At 65.3% G+C, this 19,719-nt stretch overlaps 3 protein-coding genes across 5 annotated transcripts; 2 read left to right on the top strand and 1 right to left on the bottom strand.

The window, feature by feature from the left end:
* The first annotated feature begins 484 nt into the window (after positions 1 to 484).
* UBA1 (ubiquitin like modifier activating enzyme 1) lies at positions 485 to 12,788 on the top strand. Its single transcript, XM_064639050.1, has 26 exons — positions 485 to 608; positions 2,101 to 2,211; positions 2,585 to 2,643; positions 3,081 to 3,249; positions 3,851 to 3,985; positions 4,206 to 4,312; positions 4,441 to 4,531; positions 4,638 to 4,770; positions 4,929 to 5,026; positions 5,488 to 5,634; positions 6,101 to 6,256; positions 6,383 to 6,493; positions 6,826 to 6,906; positions 7,331 to 7,486; positions 7,829 to 7,994; positions 8,225 to 8,421; positions 8,683 to 8,747; positions 9,290 to 9,485; positions 9,607 to 9,681; positions 10,147 to 10,336; positions 10,721 to 10,809; positions 10,907 to 10,999; positions 11,399 to 11,590; positions 11,879 to 11,980; positions 12,071 to 12,171; positions 12,505 to 12,788. The coding sequence occupies exons 2-26, from the start codon at positions 2,101 to 2,103 to the stop codon at positions 12,638 to 12,640; spliced, it is 3,156 nt and encodes a 1,051-aa protein (XP_064495120.1). The 5' UTR covers positions 485 to 608; the 3' UTR covers positions 12,641 to 12,788.
* Positions 12,789 to 12,914: 126 nt separating this feature from the next.
* Positions 12,915 to 15,405, bottom strand: CCDC115 (coiled-coil domain containing 115). The gene is made up of 7 exons (XM_064639071.1): positions 15,243 to 15,405; positions 15,065 to 15,165; positions 14,580 to 14,683; positions 14,097 to 14,188; positions 13,726 to 13,854; positions 13,222 to 13,503; positions 12,915 to 13,144 (listed from the first exon to the last, which is right to left on the bottom strand). The coding sequence occupies exons 1-6, from the start codon at positions 15,388 to 15,390 to the stop codon at positions 13,256 to 13,258; spliced, it is 822 nt and encodes a 273-aa protein (XP_064495141.1). The 5' UTR covers positions 15,391 to 15,405; the 3' UTR covers positions 12,915 to 13,144; positions 13,222 to 13,255.
* Positions 15,406 to 15,420: 15 nt separating this feature from the next.
* Positions 15,421 to 19,527, top strand: IMP4 (IMP U3 small nucleolar ribonucleoprotein 4). Of its 3 annotated transcripts, XR_010425618.1 has the most exons (10): positions 15,433 to 15,533; positions 16,043 to 16,151; positions 16,597 to 16,680; positions 17,153 to 17,262; positions 17,685 to 17,817; positions 18,169 to 18,323; positions 18,774 to 18,868; positions 18,951 to 19,021; positions 19,168 to 19,333; positions 19,371 to 19,527. XR_010425618.1 is itself a non-coding variant. In XM_064639072.1 (9 exons), the coding sequence occupies exons 1-9, from the start codon at positions 15,531 to 15,533 to the stop codon at positions 19,278 to 19,280; spliced, it is 873 nt and encodes a 290-aa protein (XP_064495142.1). In that variant the 5' UTR covers positions 15,421 to 15,530; the 3' UTR covers positions 19,281 to 19,527. The 3 variants fall into 3 exon arrangements, 2 of the variants coding, with proteins under 2 accessions (XP_064495142.1, XP_064495143.1); XM_064639072.1 differs by having other exon boundaries at positions 15,421 to 15,533; positions 19,168 to 19,527; XM_064639073.1 differs by lacking the exon at positions 15,433 to 15,533 and having other exon boundaries at positions 16,043 to 16,170; positions 19,168 to 19,527.
* The last annotated feature ends 192 nt before the right edge of the window (positions 19,528 to 19,719 follow it).

The following is a 19,719-nucleotide window of genomic DNA, read 5'->3' as shown; positions in this document are numbered from 1 at the left end:
GTAATTTGCTCTATTCTCTTTAAAAACTTTTGTAGGCTTTTTAATCTATGGTTCGCCATATATGCTCCGTAGGCCCCTATAGGCCCTGGTAAGCTTCCATTACACACCACAAACCCCCTTTAGGTTCCTAAGTCGCCCCTGTAGATCCCCCATGGGTCCCCCCACCCCCCTGTGCCTCCCATAGCCCCCCGTCCCGCCCGTCCTGCCCGTCCCGGCCGCGCTGCCCCCCGTGTCCCTCCTGGGCCGCCGTCGGGGCTGCGCGCGCCGCGCTGTGTCACGAGGCCACGCCCCCTAAATCCGTATGCGAGAAGGGCGGGGCCTCCGCATCCGGGCCCTACGGCGGGAAGGGGCGTGGCCAGCAAGGGCGCGCCCGCCCAATCCGCGCGCCGGGCGAGGGCGGGGGGCGAGGGGGGCGGGCGGTGGCGGGAGGCGACGGCCAATGGGGGCGCGGCACCAGGCGGCGGCAGCCAGTGGGGCGGTGCGGGGGGCGTGGCCGGGCGCGCGCAGGGAGGGGGCGTTGGGTGGCAGCGGCCGCGGCCGCCATCTTGTCGCGGAGGAGCCGAGCGGAGCGGGCGGGACCCGGCGGCGGGGCCTGGACAGCGACATTGGTGCGGCCCCCGCGGGGCACAGGGGGGGCTCCCGGGGGTACCCGAGGACGGGGGAGGCGCGGTGGGACCTTCTCGGGGCGCGCGGGGCCGGCACCGAGCGGGGGGACCCCAGGCCGGGCCTGAGAGGAGGCGCTGAGGGGAGGACAGGGGGGTCTGTGAAGTGAAACCGCCCCCCCCCCCAGGGATCCCTGGGACGGGGATCCCGACCCAGGACTGGGACCCCTCTCTCGGGGACCTCCGGGGCTGGGAAAGGCCCCCGGCGATGCGGAACTCCCGCAATGAAAGCCCCGGAACTGGGACCCCCCGGTTAATGGGGAACGCCCCGATTAATGGGGAACCCCTGCAATGGAACCTCCCCCAGTGATGGGGCCCCGGGACCCTCGTTTCTTGGAGCCCCCGGTGCCTGGGTCCGGGGGGTGCTGGCGGTGTGATCTGGTGTCCCCCCTTGTCCCTCAGTGCCACTGTCCCTGTTCCCCAGTGTCTTTCTCCATCCCTCAGTGTCACCCAGAGTCCCCCTTGCACCCGTGCATCCCTTGTTGTCACGCAGTGTCACTGTATCCATCCCTGGTGTCACTTGGTGTCACCTGCCGTCCCACCTGGTGTCCCCGCCCATGACTCCATGTCATCCTGTCCGTCCTTAGTGTCACTTAACGTCACCTTTGATCCCGTGGTGTCACCTGGTGCCACCTCCCATGACCCAGCATCACCTGGTGTCACCCAGCATCACCCTGTCCATCTCTAGTGTCACTTGGTGTCACCCTGGCCATCCTGTGGTGTCAACTGATGTTACTCTGCATCGCCCTCCCTATCCCTGATGCCACTTCCAGTGTCACCTGGTGCCACCCCACATCTTCTCCCAGCATCACTCCTTGTCCCTGTCATCCCATGTGCCCCCTGTCCCACTCATTGCCCCCCCATGTGTCACCCACCCCTGACAGTGTCACCCGACGTCCCCACAAAAGTCACTTCTGGCCCCCAGAGTGTCCCTCCAAGTGTTCCCCTGTCCCTGGCTGCCTCCTGTCCCCAGATGTCCAGCTCCCTGCTATCCCTCCTGTCCTCATGTGATCCTGTCCCCTTGCTTTCCCTGTGACCCCAGCTGACCCCTAGTTGTCCCTTGTCCCCAGATGTCCAGCTCCCTGATGTCCCTCTGCCCAGCTGACCCTGTTTGTCTCCTGTCCCCTGATGTCCACCTCCACAGTGTCCCTGTAACCCTGTCCCCAGTTGTCCCTGTGATCCCTGTTTGTCCCCATCCCCAGATGTCCAGCTCCACAGTGTCCCTGTGACCCCAGCTGACCCTGTTTGTCCCTGTCCCCAGATGTCCAGCTCCCCAGTGTCCCTGTGACCCCAGCTGACCCTGTTTGTCCCTGTCCCCAGATGTCCAGCTCCCCAGTGTCCCTGTGACCCCAGCTGACCCTGTTTGTCCCCGTCCCCAGATGTCCAGCTCCCCAGTGTCCCTGTGACCCCAGCTGACCCTGTTTGTCCCTGTCCCCAGATGTCCAGCTCCCCGCTGTCGAAGAAGCGCCGCATCTCTGGGTCTGAGCCACCGACGGGCTCCAGCCGCGCCCCCGCCCCCGCCGTGTCCCCCAGCGTCATCCCCACCAACGTGAGTGTCGCCTGACGGGGCCGTGCAACCCCACAGAGGCCCTGGCACCTTCTGGGGGGCCCTGTCTGTCACCCCGTGGGGAGACTGGCACTTTTTCTGCTCTCATTGCTGCCTGTGAGGTGCTCAGAGCTGCTCCAGGTTACATGGTGTCTCCTGGACGTGGCCTGGGGTCACTTGGTTTCACCTCAGTGCCCTTATGTGTCCTGGGGGTGACGTGCGTCCCTTATCAGGGGCAATGTCACCGAGCAGGGGTGACACAACCTCTCGCCCCTGGTGTCACCCCTGGGGGGTCCTGCTCCTGATCCAGGGGCGACACAGCCCCGGTGTCCCCTGGGTGTCCCCCCAGTGATGCCTCTGTTCCTCCTGTCCCCAGGGAATGGCGAAGAACGGGGCCGAGGCCGAGATCGATGAGGGGCTCTACTCCCGCCAGCTGTGAGTGATGGGGGGCTTGAGGGGGCTTGGGGATCCCTGGAGGGGTTCGGGGGCTCCCACCTGCCTGGGTCCTTCCCAAGGGGTTTTGGCATCCCCATGGATTGGGGGGCTTCCCGTAGGCTTGAACGGGGTCCTTGTGGACTTGGGAGGTGGTTCCTGTAGGTTTGGGGTTCCTTACAGACTTGGGGATTAGTCCCCGTGGATTGAGGAAGAATTGCGTGGGCTGGGGGGTCCCTACAGGTTTGGGGGGGCCCTGGACACTCGAGACCATCCCAGGTGCCTTCAGCTGTTCCTGTGGCATCGAGGGGCCCTGTGAGGATCAGGGGGTCCTGTGAAGACTGGGGGGGCCCTGTGAGGATTGAGGGGGCCCCATGAGGATTTGGGGGGCACTGTGGGGATTCAGGGGTGCCCGTGAGGATTGGGGTCCCCCGTCCCAGGTACGTGCTGGGCCACGAGGCCATGAAGCGCATGCAGACCTCCAACGTGCTGGTGTCGGGGCTGCGGGGGCTCGGCGTGGAGGTGGCCAAGAACCTGGTGCTGGGGGGCGTCAAGTCTGTCACCCTGCACGACCCCCACCCTGCGGCCTGGACAGACCTCGCCTCCCAGGTGAGTCCCCTGGGCAGGTAACAGTGCCTGGGCAGGTAACACCTCCCAGTACAGGTAACCCCCCCAAGTACAGGTAATACTCTTTGGGCAGGTAACACCCCCTGGGCAGGTAACACCCCCCAGGGCAGGTAACACCCCCTGGGCAGGTAACCCCTCCACCTCATCCCCTGGCCCAACCCCCCTCCTAGCTGAGTTACATCTGGGGTAATTCATTTGGGAGAGAGAGTAAGTAGTTTCCACGCTTGTTTTGGGGTGGGGTCAGGTTCCTTTAGACCTTAAGTATTTCCAGGAATATAAGTACTCCCCTTGGGTTTTGGATATTGCCTGTGGTCTTTGGATATTTTCCGTGGGCTTTAGCTGCTCTTTGAGTACCTGAACACCCCCCAAGGAAAATAAATTCCCCACAATTGTTCCATTTGGGTTGTTAAACTCCTCCTGGATTTGGGGAGGGGGGTCCCTGGGTGCTTGGGGAGGTTGGGGGGGTTGTGGGTTGCTGGGGCTCCCCTGATCCCCCTTTTTCTTTCGAGTTCTGCCTGAAGGAGGAGAAGGTGGAGGTGTTTGAGGGTGCTGGGCCCCCCCTGATTCCCCTTTGCCCCCCCAGTTCTACCTGCGGGAGGAGGACGTGGGGCAGAGCCGGGCGGAGGCGACGCTGCCACGCCTGGCGGAGCTCAACTCCTACGTGGCCGTGACCAGCACGCGGGAGCCGCTGTCCCAGGAGCTGCTGGCGCCCTTCCAGGTACCCCAGCCAGGTGTGCCCCCCCCGCAGGGGGCAGGTGTAGCCCACTCAGACAGGTGTGCCCCCCCTTCTCAGGGGCCAGGTGTACCCCCCCGGGCCACCTGTACCCACCTGGGGGTGCCTGTACCCCCAAAGCCCCCTGATAACCGTGTCCAGGAGATGATCCCCCCACCCCAGGTAGGTGCCCCAGGTGACACAGGTGACCCTTGTTCCCACACAGGTGGTGGTCCTGACCAACTCCCCCCTGGAGGAGCAGCTCTGGGTTGGAGACTTCTGCCACAGCCACGGCATCAAGCTGGTGGTGGCCGACACGCGCGGGCTCTTCGGGTGAGGGGGCCGGGGGGTTCCTGGGGACCGGGGCCTCTTTGGGTGAAGGGGGGCTGGGAGGGCTCTTCAGGGGATTCCCGAACACTGAGGTTCCTTTTTGGGGTCTCCCACTGACACCCCCCTTGCAGGCAGCTGTTCTGTGACTTTGGGGACGACATGGTGGTGACAGACCCCAACGGGGAGCAGCCCCTCAGCGCCATGGTCTCCATGGTGACCAAGGTATGGGGTCACCTCAGCACCCCCTGTGTGTCCTCCCCCTTCCCAAGGGTACCCTGGGGGGTTCCTGGGTGTCAGAGTCCCCTCAGCACCCACTGTGTCCCCCCAGGGGTGCCCCGGGGAGGTGACGTGTCTGGATGAGGCGCGTCACGGCTTCGAGACGGGCGACTTTGTCACCTTCACCGAGGTGGAGGGGATGGAGGAGCTGAACCGCTGCGGCCCCGTCGAGATCCGCGTCCTCGGTGAGCCCTGGGGCTTTGTGACGACAACCCTGGTTAGCTGGGGCTGTTCTAGGGGGTGTCTGACACACCCGGTGCCCTTTTTGGGGGTCTCCTGGATGTCAAGGTCCCTTTTTGGGGTGCCCTGGAGCGGGGGTGCCCTGGTGACACCCCTCCCCCAGGGCCGTACACCTTCAGCATCGGGGACACCAGCGGGTTCGGGGACTACGTGCAGGGGGGCATCGTCACCCAGGTCAAGATGCCCAAGCACATCCACTTCGTGAGTGGCACTGGGAGCTCTGGGGGGCACTGGGAGGGCTCTGGAAGGCAGGGAGGGGCAGTGGGAGAGATGGGGAGGATTGACAGGAGTTTGGGGGAATCTGGGAGCACTGGAAGGGGGCAGGGTTGTATTGTGGGGCACTGGGGGACATAGGGAAGCACTGGGAGAGGTGGAAGGTTGTGGGGAGGGCAGTGGGACATAGTGGGGGAGTGACAAGAAGAGTTTATGAGAGAATTAGCTAGACATGGGTTTATAGTGGGGTTCACTGGTCCTCACCTGTACTTGTCTCACTGCCCAGGAGCGGCTGTGAGGAGGCACTGGGGGGTCACTGGGTTGTACTGGGGGCATTGGCATGCTCAGCTATTGCTGTCCCAAAAGTGGCTGTGGGAGGCACTGGGGGGTCACTGGGTTACACTGGGGGCAGTGACCCTGACCTGTCCTTGTCCCTGTTGCTGTCCCAGAAGCGGTTCCGGGATGCTCTGGCCGAGCCGGAGATGATGGTGATGGATTTCGGGAAGATCGAGAGACCCTCGATGTTGCACTGGGGGTGGCAGGGGCTGCACCACTTCATGCGCCAGCACGGCCACCCCCCCCGGCCCCGCCACCAGGTGGGGACATGGGGGGACAGTGGGGTGGGGGGATGTGGAGGCTACCAGGCCCTACCCCAGCATGGCCACCCCTGTGGCCCATCTCCAGCTGCTGGGAACACTGGGGACACTGAGGGTGTTGGGAACACAGAGAGTTCCCAACACTATGATCTTGCCTGCATTTGAGGTTTTCAGAGGTATTGGCGGCTTGAAGGGACACAGGGAACATGGAGTCATCAGGTCCTGCACCAACAGGGACCCCCACCATGGTCCTGCCACCATCTGGGGACACTGGGGCCATTGGGGGTGTCAGGGACACTGTGGAGGTTTTTGGGGACACTGTGGGAACCATTGAGGCCATAGAGACCACCAGCCCCCCCCCCACCACTGCTGGTCGTGGCCCCTCGGTGGCGTCCCCAGCTCTGTGTGCCTCCCCCAACGCCATGTGTGTGCCCCCCAATGCCCTGGGGGGGTGTGTGTGTCCCAGGGTGACGCAGCCGAGGTGGTGGCCCTGGCCCGGGAAGTGGCTGCAGGGGCGGAGCTGGACGAGGAGCTGGTGCGGGAATTGGCCTTCCAGGCCACCGGGGACCTGGCTCCTGTCAACGCCTTCATCGGGGGCCTGGCGGCTCAGGAGGTCATGAAGGTACCGCACTTGGCCCCCCGGGAACCCTCAGACCCCCGTGTCCCCCCGGGGTCCTTGTCCTGTCCCTGACGTGTCTCTCCGGAGTTCCTGCCTCATCCCCGGGGTCCCTGCGCTGTCCCCGCACAGGCCGTGTCGGGGAAGTTCACGCCCATCACTCAGTGGCTTTACTTCGACGCGCTGGAGTGTTTGCCCGAGGAGGACCGCGACTTGCTGCTCACTGAGGAGCAGTGCCGGCCGGTGAGGGGCTGGGGGCACCTGGGCGGGCTGGGGCACCCCCGGGGGGGGAACCCATGGGGGTGTCTGCTCGGTGGGATGTTGGTTATTGAACGTTTGCTGGAGAAGACCCATTCGTCACCTTGTTGGGGACACCCGTGAGCGGGTACCTCAATGGGGTTTGGGTGGCCCCTGAGCCCCCGTGGGTGGCCGTGCCTTGAGGACCCCCTCGCTGTACCCCCTTGGGGACATCCATGGGCAGGTGTCACCCCTGGGCCCTGTGGTGGCTCTGTGGCCCCAGGGGTGTCCCCTGGAGGTGGCCCAGCCGGGTGACCCCGGTGTCACATCATCCACAGCGCAACAGCCGCTACGACGGGCAGATCGCCGTGTTCGGGGCGGAGCTGCAGGCCAAGCTGGGCGCCCAGAAGTACTTTGTGGTCAGTGTCCCCAACTGTCCCCAGAGTCCACGGCAATCTATTTTTTGTTTTGTCTCCCATCCTTCAGATGTCACAAAATGTCCTCTCGTGACTCTGCCAAGCGCCGTCGCTCCCACCCGCGTTTCCCCAGCCCTCCTGGGTCGTTTTGGGTCGTGTTCCCAGGTGTCCCCATGTGTCCTTGGCGGTGTCTTGACTGTCTTTGAGAATCCCTAAAGTGTTTCCTGGTGTTTTCATAGGTTTTAGTCTGGTGCTCAGTGTTCCCAAAATGTTCCCATTTCCCTTCAAGTGTCTTCCAAGTGTCCCTGTATATCCCATGAGCATCCCCAAGTGTTCCCTCAGCCCCATTCTCTTTCTACCCATGTGTCCCCAACCCCCTGGCCCACCTCGGGTTCTGTCCCCACATGTCCCCCCATGTCCCTGGCAGGTGGGGGCGGGGGCCATTGGTTGTGAGCTGCTCAAGAACTTTGCAATGGTGGGGCTGGGCTGTGGCCCCGACGGCAGCGTCACCGTCACCGACATGGACACCATCGAGAAGTCCAACCTCAACCGCCAGTTCCTGTTTCGGCCCTGGGACGTCACGGTGAGGGGCTGGACGGGGAGTGGGCGGGGCCTCATGGGGTGGGAACCTACATAGAGTTGGTTAGCCTTGACTTGGCCAACAGGCATTACCTGAAGGTGGGCGGTGATTGGAGGGGCCTAAGGAAGGAGGGGTGGAGGATGAGTAGGTAGAGGCAGTGGTGGGACTTGGGTAACCACCACCAAGGTGCTGCCGTTGAGTTGCTCAATGTCAGCTCAGTGTTAGTCAGCGGTTGGGTGGAGTTTCCTGGATGTGTCATGGCACTGGCAGAGGCACAGGGAGGTGTGGCTCGGGAGGGTGTGTCCTGGAGGGGTGTGCCCTCACTGGCTCTGTGTCCCCCCACAGAAGCTGAAGTCGGAGCGGGCGGCGGCGGCGGCGCGGGAGATGAACCCGGCGCTGCGCGTGAGCAGCCGCACCGACCGCGTGGGGCCCGACACTGAGCGCGTCTTCGACGACGAATTCTTCGAGGGGCTGGACGGCGTCGCCAACGCCCTGGACAACGTGGACGCCCGTGAGCGGGGCCTGGGGGGCTCGGGGAGCATCCTTTGGGGGCTGCAGGGGGCTCTGGGGGTCCTCAGGGGGCTGGAGAGACCCTTGCAGGTGTATAAGGAACGGCCTTTTCTGGGGCTACCCCTGGGGCCTGGCAGCACTTGGGATGTCCTATATCCAAGGGATGCCCCGTGGCTGTGGGGTGCCCCATAGCCCCCAGATGTGTCTCCAGCTGACCCCAGGTCCCGGCAGGGCTGTACATGGACCGGCGCTGTGTGTACTACCGGAAGCCGCTGCTGGAGTCGGGCACGTTGGGCACAAAGGGCAACGTGCAGGTGGTGATCCCGTTCCTGAGTGAGTCGTACAGCTCCAGCCAGGACCCCCCTGAGAAGGCCATTCCCATCTGCACCCTCAAGAACTTCCCCAACGCCATCGAGCACACACTCCAGGTGTGTCCAGGTGTGCCGAGCACCCACCAGGGGTGTCCAGGTGTGCTTGGCACCTCGTGCCCCATGAAGGGTCCACAGGTGCCACGGTCCTGTTTTAGGAGGGTCCTAGATATCTGGGTCCCCCGTGGGGGATTCCCAGATACCTGGATCCTGTTTGAGGGGTCCCAGGTACTGGGGTCCTATTTTGGGGAGTGCCGGGGTCCCTGTTTTGGGGGGGTCCCAGGCACCAGGGTCCCCCCAGTGACAGCCCCTCCCCTGCAGTGGGCACGTGACGAGTTCGAGGGGCTCTTCAAGCAACCGGCTGAGAACGTCAACCAGTACCTGATGTGAGTGTGGGGGAGAGGGGGCACCCCCAAAGCCCCCATAAATCTTCTCCATATGTCCTGCATTTCACTTGCAGCACCCATATAGTCCCATGCCCATCCCCCACACCCCATAGCACCCCATTACCCCCATTTCTCCCGGGGAGTGGACACTACACCTGGGCAGGACCCCTGTACCCCCCATAACCCCTCCATAGCTCACCTGTGATTCCCTGTACCCACCATAAACTCCTGTAACCCCCCTGTACCCCCTTTTCCCCCAGGGACTGCAAGTTCCTGGAATGGACACTGTGCTTTGGCGGCACCCCTGTAACCCCCTGTACCTCCCATAACCCTCCTGTACCCCAATTCCCCTGGGGACCCCAAGTTCCCAGAGCAGACACTGCACCCGGGTGGGACCCCTGTAACCCCCTTGTACCCCACACGATCCCCGTTTCCCCACGGACCCCAAGTTCCTGCAGCAGACGGTGCACTTGGCTGGGACCCCTGAACTCCCCATAGCCCCCTGTGTCCCTCTGTAACCCCCTTGTCCCTCCTTTTCCCAGGGACCCCAAGTTCATGGAGCGGACGCTGCGCTTGGCGGGGACGCAGCCGCTGGAGGTGCTCGAGGCCGTCCAGCGCAGCCTCGTGAGCGACCGGCCCCGGGCCTGGCCTGACTGCGTGGCCTGGGCCTGTCGGCACTGGCACCGCCAGTACAAAAACAACATCCTCCAGCTGCTGCACAACTTCCCCCCGGAACAGGTGGGGGGCTTGGGGGGCACAGGGAGGGGCCCTGGGAGAGGGGAGGGCACCCACGGGGAGCATCATTATCGGCAGTTGGTTTGTTAACCCCTGATTGCCTCGTTCACTTCCTCCCCTGCAGAGAACGAACTCGGGGACCCTGTTCTGGTCGGGGCCCAAGCGCTGCCCCCACCCCCTTGACTTTGACCCCAACAACGTGAGTTGGGCCCCGTGTGGGGAGGGGGAGCTGTCACCTGGTGGGGGGGGGCATATCCTTCAGGTGCCATCAGTCCCCATCGGGGGCCATCGATCACCCCTGGGTGTCTTTGGCCATCATTGGATTCCACTGTCTTTGGGTGCTCTCTGTCCATTTCCAACATCACCCCACGTCCCTTGGGGGTGGCCATTGCTGCTGGGAGGTCTTGGTCACTCTTGGGTGGAGGATGTCACCATTGGATGATGGATGTCGCTCCTGGTGGCTGTTGCTCACCTTTGGGTGCTACCCCGTGGCACTTAGCTAATGTCTCTCACTCTTGAACATGTCACCTTTGGGTGTCACCTGTCCCCCTTTAGTGTCATCCCATCCCTCTTGGGTGTCCCCGCGTCACCTTTGGGTGTCACCCGTCAGCCCTGGGTGCCGCCCACGCCCTGTGGGTGCCCCCTGACCCTGGTGCCCCTCCAGCCCCTGCACCTGGACTACGTGATGGCGGCGGCGAACCTGTTTGCGCAGAGCTACGGCATTGCGGGCTCGCGGGACCGGGCGGCCGTGGCCGAGCTGCTGCGCCACGTGCACGTCCCCCCCTTCGAGCCCAGGGCCGGCGTCCGCATCCACGTGTCCGACCAGGAGCTGCAGAGCGCCAACGCCACCCTGGGTGAGGGGCTGGGGGGCATGGAGGGGCTCAGGGGGGCTGCCAGTGCTGCCCTGCGTGAGGGCGGACATGGGGGGCTGCCAGTGCTGCCCTGGGTGAGGGGGGACACGGGGGGCTGCCAATGCAGGCCTGGGTGAGGGGGAACATGGGGGGCTGCCAATGCAGCCCTGGGTGAGGGGGAACATGGGGGGCTGCCAATGCAGCCCTGGGTGAGGGGCTGGGGAGGCTCAGGGGGGGCTGGGGAGAGAGGCTGCTGATTGGATCAGGGCATTGGAGTAACTGCTGGGGTTGAGGGGTACTTGGAGTGCTGGGAGGGTCCTACGCATGTAGTGGGGTCCCACTGGGGTCCTGGGGGTGCCAGGGTCCCACTCGTGTCCCCACCCCCAGACGACGGGCGCCTGGAGGAGCTGAAGGCGTCGCTGCCCAGCCCGGAGGAGCTGCCCGGGTTCCGCATGTTCCCCATCGACTTTGAGAAGGTGGGTGCTGCCCCCCCACCCCAGAGAGGGCTCACCCCCACCCCTGGGTGCCCCCCAGCCCCGGGTGTTCACCCCTTGCCCCCCTGGGTTCCTCCAGGACGACGACACCAACTTCCACATGGATTTCATCGTCGCCGCCTCCAATCTGCGTGCAGAGAACTACGACATCCCCCCGGCCGACCGCCACAAGGTGGGGGCTGGGGAGGGGTCCCAGGGTGTTAATGGGGTTCCTGTGGGTGTTGGACGGGTCCTAATGGGTGCTATGTGGGGTCCTGTGGATGCTGTGGGGGACCTGTTGGTGCTGCAGGAGGTCCTGTAGATGCCGGGGGGATCACAGGGGTGCTATTGGGGGGTGTCTGGGGTTGTTATGGGGGTTGTGGGTGCTGGGGAGGGTCCTGTGGGTGCTGGGGGGGGTTCTGTGGGGTGTTACCAGGGCTGTTACTGGGTGTGGGTCACACATGGGTGAGTCAAGGGCTCACACTAGGCCTGTTGGGACTGTGGAGCCCTGGGGGGCTGCAGACCCCTGGGGGGGATCAGTGGGGCCGTTGCCCCCCCTGGCCCTGGCCCTACCGGCCCCTCCCGCCCCCAGAGCAAACTGATCGCGGGAAAGATCATCCCGGCCATCGCCACGACGACGGCGGCCGTGGTGGGCCTGGCCTGCCTGGAGCTCTACAAGCTGGTGCAGGGGCACCGCCGGCTCAGCTCCTACAAAAACGCCTTCCTCAACCTGGCACTGCCCTTCGTCGGCTTCTCCGAGCCCCTCGCCTGCCCCCGCAACAAGGTGGGGCTCGGGGGGTGGGGAGGGGGGGAGGTCACTTCTGGAGGGGATTTGAGGTCTCAGTTGGGCTGAGCTGCTGCCCCACAGCTCCCTGACCATGGGGGGTGGGGGGGGAACCTACAGGGGCCCCGACTCACCCCATGGTCTTAGTGACTCCCCAAGACCCCCCATTGCCCCTGTGGGTGTTTGTGCCCAGCCATGGCTCTGTGAGTCGGACCCGCTGACAACCCCCCACACGTTGGGCTGATCTTCCCCCCCCCACGGCTCTGATCCCCCTGCTCTGCCCCCCAGTACTATGATGTGGAGTGGACGCTGTGGGACCGGTTCGAGGTGCAGGGGCTGCAGCCCGACGGGCAGGAGATGACCCTGCGCCAGTTCCTCGCCTACTTCAAGGTGCTGGGAGAGACTGGGGGGGACTGGGCAGGGGGTGGGGCAGTCGTGGGTGCCTGTGCCCCGCTGAGCCCCCTGTGTGTCCCCTCCCAGAAGGAGCACAAGCTGGAGATCACGATGCTGTCCCAGGGCGTGTCCATGCTTTACTCCTTCTTCATGCCGGCAGCGAAGCTGCGCGAGCGCCACGACCAACCGTAGGGCCAGGGGGACACACCCTGGGGAGGGGGGCACGTCCTGGGGAGGGGGACAGGGTCTGGGGAGGGGGACAGGGTCTGGGGAGGGGGGCACGTCCTGGGGAGGGGGACAGGGTCTGGGGAGGGGGACAGGGTCTGGGGAGGGGGACAGGACATGATGTTTGACATCCCAGGGGTAGGGACGTATCTTGTGGGAGAGGGACAGGGTACCAAAGAGGAGGACAGATCCCAGGGGTGGGGACAGGCCATGGCTGCATTCCCTCTGGGTGCTGATTCCCAGGACCGGGCCCCTCCGACCCCCCTGTCCCCCCCGTGACCCCGCTTTGCCCCCAGGATGACGGAGATCGTGACCCGGGTGTCCAGGAGGAGGCTGGGCCGCCACGTCAAGGCGCTGGTGTTCGAGCTCTGCTGCAACGACATCACCGACACCGACATCGAGGTGCCCTACGTGCGCTACACCATCCGCTAGGGGGCGCCATGCCCCAGCCACGCCCCCACAGACCACACCCCTGCACCCCACCCCTCCCCATAGTCGTTGTTGTGTCGGTCCCGCCCACCGGGGGCGGGGCCTGGGGGCGGGGCGAGGGCCCCGCCCAATAAACATAGACGTTGGCAAAGGGGCTGCCGCTGATTGGGTGGGGCAGGGGCGGGGCAGGGAGGGGTCACATGGGACCAACATGGCTGCCAGGTGACATGGGGTGCACGAAGATGGTGGCACGTTGGGGACAGAGGGGACACAGCGCTGGTGGCACCACAACAGCTTTATTGAGGGAGACACGGGGGCCCTGGGGTGGTCCTGTCATGAGGGTGGTGACAGCACTGCCACCCACTGCTGGAGCTCAGTGTCACCCACAGGGTCCTTGGGGGCTCCGTGTCACCCACAAGTGGGTCTCAGTGTCACCTGCAGGGTCCTCGAGGGGCTCGGTGTCACCTGCAGGCAAGTGCTGCGTCACCTGGGAAGGCTCCATGTCACCTGGGAAGGGTCAGCACGTTACCTGTGTCCCTGTGGGTCATGGTGCCACCTGTGCTCCTCTGTGTCCCCCATGTCACCTGCAGAACGTCCCTGGTGCTCACAGTGTCCGTGTCACGCAGTCCCCGTGTCCCCTGTGGTCACTGTGCCACCCTCAGTGTCCCCTTGGGTCTTGACATCACCCGGCATCCCCATGGTCTCAGTGTCCGCTGGGGTTCCTGAGGAGCTGCTGTCCCCGGGGGTCTCTGTGTCCCGTCTCTCTCTGGCCAGGAGCCGTTTCTGCCGCAGGAGGTGCCGGTACCGCGTGGCCGCGGCGTCCACGGTGCCCTGGAGCTCGGCCACCTCCACGGCCAGTGTCACCCCTGGGGCCAGGGGGCCAGAGGGGTCACATGGGGTCATGACCTTCAGGCCCTTCCCAGTTTTGGTTGATCCCCTGTTCTTTGGGGACACCCTAGATTTGGGACCCCCACGGTTTGGGGACCCTCCCCCTGCTTTGGGGGACCGCTCTGGTTCGGATCCCCCAGTTCCCCCCAGAGTTCAGGGCCCCCCCCAGGCGCCCCCCAGTCCCAGGCCCCCATTCTCACCCCTCTGGAAGCTGCCCTGTGCCTGCCGCAGACTGGGGGGCACCAGCACCCCGAACCAGCCCAGGGGGTCTGGGGGGGGCTGGGCAGGGGCCCCCCCTTTCTCTGGGGCTCCCCGGCGCTGCCGCAGCCCTGGGGGGAGGGACAAGGTCAGTGACCCCCCAGAAAACAACTGAGAACCCCCCAGTACCCCCAGTTCCTCCCCTGCACCCCCCAGCATCCCCCCCCAGCACCCATGGGTGATGTCCCCAGGACCCCAAATTCCCCTCCAGCACCCACAGGGACCCCCTCCGGGCACCCCCAGTTCCCACATGGTCCCCCAATAGACCCCAAACCCCTCAGAACTCCCCAGGGACCACCCCAACCCCCCTCACCATCACCTCTGTCCTGCTGGGGGTTGGGATCCTCGGGGTCCCCCCCTGTTCCGAGCACCTCCTCAAAGTGGGGGCGTCCCCCTGGGTCCTGCCTGGGGGTGACACAGGGACACGGTGTCACTGTCACCCCTGGTGTCCCTCTGCCACCACAGAGACCCCCCCCAGCACCCCCTGATAGCCCCCAACAGCCCCCCGAACACCCACCCTGCACCCCTCGTGGGGACATCAGTGTGACCCCTATGTCACCTCCCCAAATCAAGGACATCCCTTTGTCTGTCCCTTGGTGACCTCCCCAGCCCTGTGTCCCTCTGCCAAGTGTCCCAACATCTCATGTCCTCCCCATGTCCCTGCCACCCCCCGCCATGGTCCCCCTGATGTCCCAGTGTCCCCCCCCGTCCCTGTACCCCCCCCGTCCTTGTGTCCTCCCCATGTCCCTGTGCCCCCCGTGTCCCTGCCCCCGTGTCCCTGCCCCCGTGTCCCCACCTGTGGCTCACACGAACTCGGGGCACCATGGTGGCCCCGTATTGCAGGGACGAGACGCGGTGACACCCCAGGGAGTACCGGGCCTGGGCCAGGGACAGCCAGCCCTGGGGGGACAGGGGGGACAGTGGGGACACAGGACAGGGACAGCCAGCCCTGGGGGGACAGGAGGGACACAGGACAGGGACAGCCAGCCCTGGGGGGACAGGAGGGACACAGGACAGGGACAGCCAGCCCTGGGGGGACAGGAGGGACACAGGACAGGGACAGCCAGCCCTGGGGGGACAGGAGGGACACAGGACAGAGAGGACCCGGGAGTGCACATCCCAGTGGTGTGTCCCTGTCTGTCCCCACAGCGGGCGGCCCGGCCCCGCGGTGTGTCCTGGTGCCGAGTGGCACGACCCCACACATGTCCCCAGGGTGGGTGGTGTCCCCCCTTGTCCCCCCACGCCCCCCTGTCCCCGCTGTGTCCGCCCGTTCCCCCTGACCTGCCGCAGATGCTCCTCCAGCCGCTCCCGGCGCTCCTGCAGCAGCTCCAGCGCCTCCATCAGCTCCAGCGCCGCCGCGTCCAGGGACAGCGACAGCGACCCTGAGGGGGACACAGGACCCCACATCAACACCGGGGGGACCCCGGGGACCCCCCAACCTCCCCGGCCCCTCGCTCACCCTCCATGGCCGCCCGCGCCGCGGCCTCAGCTCGGGCCCCGCCTCCTCCAATAGCAGCCGCCCCCGGGCCGCCTTGGCCAATCAGCGCGCGCACAGGGCCTGACTGAGGGCCCGCGGCGCTGGGAGGTGACACCGCCCCGGGCGCCATCTTGAGTAAGGGCGCAGCGTTACCCGCCCCAATGGCAGCACCGCGCGCTCCCATTGGCCTGCCGGCGCTCGGCCAATGGGCGGCGGCGGTGCTGGGGGGTGACACCGGCGCGTGCGGAGCGGAGAGGAGCGGCCGCGACCATGGTGAGGGGCCGGGGGGGAGGTTGGGGGAAGTTCGGGGTCCCGTGTCCCCCTCCGCGTCACCCACAGGGTCCCCCAGTGCTCCCATCCCTCTCGTCTCCCCATGTCCCACCCCGCTGTCCTGTGTCCCCTCAAACGGCCTCCCCGCACATCCCCGTGTCCCCCTCCCAGTGCTTCCCCGGTGCCCCCCATCCCTCTCATCTCTTCATGTCCCCCCGCCAGTGTCCCGTGTCCCCCAAAACGGGCCCCCCCTACATGCCCGTGTCCTCTCCCTCCAGTGTCCCCCCCGACCTCACATCCCCTTCCCAACGTCCCCCACCAGTGTCCCCGCACACATCCCCATGTCCCCCTCCCCAGAGTCCCGATATCCCCCCATTGCCCCCCCGGGGTCACCATTGACCCCTCCCCCCCGTGTCCCGGGGTCACCACTGACCCCCCCGGTGTCACCACTGACCCCCCGGTGTCCCGGGGTCACCACTGACCCCCCCGGTGTGACGGTGTCCCCGTTCCAGCTGCGCCGCCAGGCCCGGGAGCGCCGGGAGTACCTTCAGCGCCGGGCGCGGGAGCAGCAACTGCAGCGGCAGCGGGAGAGGAGGGAGAGCCTGCGAAGGGCACTGGACGGTACCGGGAACCGGGAATGGTCCGCAGGGGGGGTAAAGGGGAGCTGAGGGGCCGTAAAGAGGGGCTGGGAGGGGGCTGGGGGGTTATAGAGGGTTTGAGAGGAGTTATGTGGGGAGTTGGAGGGGATAAAGGGGGGGTTAAAGAGGGTTTGGGGGGTGTAAAGGAGGGTCAGGAAGCAGCAAAGGGGATTTGGGAGGGGTTAAGGGGGAGTTTGGAGGGGATAAAGAGGAGGTTAAAGGGAGTTTGGGGGGGACCAGAGTGGGGCTAACAGGGGTTTGGGGGGATAAAGGGAGGGATTGGGACATTTGAGAGGGTTAAAGATGGGTCAAAGGGGAAGACTGGGGCGCTATAGGGCCAGGGTGGGTTATTTGGGGCTGAGGGGGTATTTGAGGCCAGGAGCATTGGGGGTCCTGTGTGAGCCCCCAGTCTCCCCTCCGTCCCCCAGAGAACCAGCTGCTGCCCACGGAGCTGCGGCGCGAGGCCCTGGCCCTGCAGAAGGAGCTCGAGTTCGACTTCGACACCCCTGGGGGTGAGTGGGACCCCCAAACAGGGCGGTGCGCAGGACCCTGGAATGGGGAGTGACTTCAACCCCAAAATGGAAGGGGCTGCCTCAAAGGAAGGGTGGACTTTGCCCCAGACCAGCCCTGAATTCAGGATCAAATTTGCCCTGTTTTCTCCCAAAGTATGTGTCGCTTTTTTTTAATGCCTCCACCAAACAAGATTAAACTTACCCCAATGCGAGGAGAGGATTTGGCCAAATTGTCCCAAAATGGGATCAAATCTGTCCCATTTCCCCACATTGGGCCAAGAACTCCCCACAGGGACCCCAAAATGGGAGTAGATTTGTCCAAATCGCCCCAAAATAGGATCAAATCCGCCCCACCCAAATCCCCCCAGAACTGAGTCAGCAAATCGACCCAAACAGCCCCAAAGGGGCTCAGCTGCCCCCGTGTGGGCGTGGCTGTGGCAGGAGGAGCCACAGTCCTTAAACCCCCCCCCAGGTGCCACCAGCAGCCAGGATGATGAGTATCGGTGGGCGGGGGTGGAGCCCCCCAAGGTGATGGTGACGACATCGCGGGACCCCAGTGCCCGCCTGCGGCTCTTCGCCAAGGTGGGCAGGGCTGCGGTGGGCATGGTTGGGGTGGGTGCGGTCAAGATAGGTGTCCTCAGGATGGGTGTGGTCAGGGTGTGGTGGGTGTCCTCTATTAGGGGTGTAACCTCAGGCAGGGGTGGGGCTTGTTGCTTTACAAAGTGGGTGTGGGTTGGGGCAGTGGGAGGGGCTTGGTTGGCCCCACCCCTTTGAGGGTGGTGCTTAATTTGAGCCAATGTTTGTGTGTGGGAGGTGGAGCCTGTTTAGGTGGGTGTGGCCATTTGGGGGTGGGGTCTGTATGTGGGCGTGGCTCCCTGTCCACAAGTTGGTCTGGAGGTGGGTGTGTCCTTGTCGAAGGGATGGGGCCCAGAGGTGGGTGTGTTCCAATGGGTGTGGCCTGCCAATGGTCACGTCCCCGCTGACCCCGCCCTGCCCCGCCCCAGGAGCTGTGCCTGCTGTTCCCGGGCGCGCGGCGCATGAACCGTGGCCGCGCCGAGCTGGGGGCCCTGGTGGGGGCCTGTCGGGCCGCGGGGGTCACCGACCTGCTGGTGCTACACGAGACCCGCGGGCGGCCTGGTCAGTGTGGGGAGGGGCCACAGAGGGAACTCACACCCAAAGAGGGGCGGGGCTAATGGGGACATGCTAATGACCATGGGCGGGGTTGTGGAGAACAGGGTGTGGCCATGAGGGTGGGCGGGGCCCTGGGAGTCTCCAGTTGAAGAGAGGGCTTATGGGAGTGGCCGGGGTTAAGGCCCAAGGGGTGGGGCTTTGGCAAAGGTTTCCTGAGGGTGGGGCCATAGGAAGGGGCAGGGCTCCACCTGCCAGGCCCGTGTTTGCTGAGTGGGCGGGGCCAAGGGGGGCGGGGTTCCTGGCATCAGTGGGGTGTGGACCATTGGGAGGCGTGTCCTGACAAGACCCCACCCCCAGACGGGCTGACCGTGTCCCACCTGCCCCACGGCCCCACCGCCCACTTCACCCTGAGCGGGGCTGTCCTGCGCCAGGAGGTCGGGGGGCTCGGGGGGGCCCCCCTGGCTGCCCCCCACCTGCTGCTGCTGCGCCTCGACTCCACCCTTGGCAAAAGGGTACGGCCGGGGGGGCACAGGGGGTGGGGGGGGGCAAAGGGACACGGGGGAGACAAAAGTGACATGAGGGGGCAAAAAGGGGGTGTGGGGGGGCAATGAGGACAGTGGGGACATGACGGGGACAAAGAGGACATGGGGGGACAAGGGAGGCTGCAGACTTGGGGGGATTTAGGGATGTGAAAGGACGTGGAGGGGTCTCTGGGGGCATGTTGGGATATGGGGTGATGTGGGGACATGGGGGGACACAGAGACTGGGGGGGGACGTGGGGATGTGACAAGATGTGGGGGGTTTCTGGAGAGACGTGGGGGATTTTGGAGGAAACACGAGGGCCACTGGAGGGACACGAGGCGGACATTGGGTGGAGTGGGGGGACATGGGGGAGGACATGGGGACATGGGGCCATTCATGGGGTACCCAGGGGTGCACTGACCCCATCCCTGTCCCCCCAGGTGGGGACCATCCTGAAGCACCTGTTCCCCGTGCCCCGCCCCGACAGCCGCCGTGTGGTGACCTTTGCCAACGAGGATGACGTCATCCTCGTGCGGTGGGTGACACAGGGGGGTGACGGGGGGTGGGTCACACTGGGACTGGGACTGGGCCTCCCCTTGACCCCCCTGTCCCTGCAGGAACCACGTGTACCGGCGCCGGGGCCGGACGGTGGAGCTGGAGGAGGTGGGACCGCGGTTCCAGCTGCGCCGTGAGTGTCCCCTGTCCCCATTCACTGCCCCCCTGTCCCCAACCAGTGTCCCCCCGTCCCCAGCCAGTGCCCCCCTTGTCCCCAACAGCCCCACGAGGGTCTCCCCATGTCCCCTGCTGTCCCCAACACCCCTGTGTGTCCCCCAGCCTACCTGATCCGCCTGGGCACGCTGGAGCAGGGGGATGCAGCTGACGTGGAGTGGCGCTGGCACCCCTACACGGCCACGGCCCCCAAGCGCCGCCTGCTCAGCGCCACCTGAGCCTCCCAGACCTGCCCTGGGCCCTCCCAGGCAGCTGGGACCCTCCTGGAAACCTGGCACCACCCAGGCAGCTGGGACCCTCCTGGAAACCTGGCACCACCCAGGCAGCTGGGACCCTGTTGGTTGCCAGGGACCCCCCCAGGCTCCAGGGCCCCCCTGGGTCCCCCCAGAACCCCCCCAGGTGTTTCACACACCTGGGAGTCACAGAATCATTTTTTTATTTGTCACAATAAACCTTTTTTGGCTATTTTGGGCTCTGTGGTGATTGGCCAGGCTCTGCTGCAGCCCCTCCCTGGCAGGAGGGCCCCAGGGGTCCGTCCCCCCTTCACACCCGGGACCACTCAGCCGGGGGGTCCCGTGGGCCCTTGGGCTTCCCAATGCGGAAGTTAAACCCTGGGGGTTGGGGGAGACAGGGGGACATTGAGGGGGGGCCAGATGC

This window comes from Pseudopipra pipra, chromosome 31 (assembly GCF_036250125.1).
Source record: "Pseudopipra pipra isolate bDixPip1 chromosome 31, bDixPip1.hap1, whole genome shotgun sequence".
NCBI classification, from domain to species: domain Eukaryota; kingdom Metazoa; phylum Chordata; class Aves; order Passeriformes; family Pipridae; genus Pseudopipra; species Pseudopipra pipra.
This window is presented reverse-complemented; position numbering and strand designations above follow the sequence as displayed.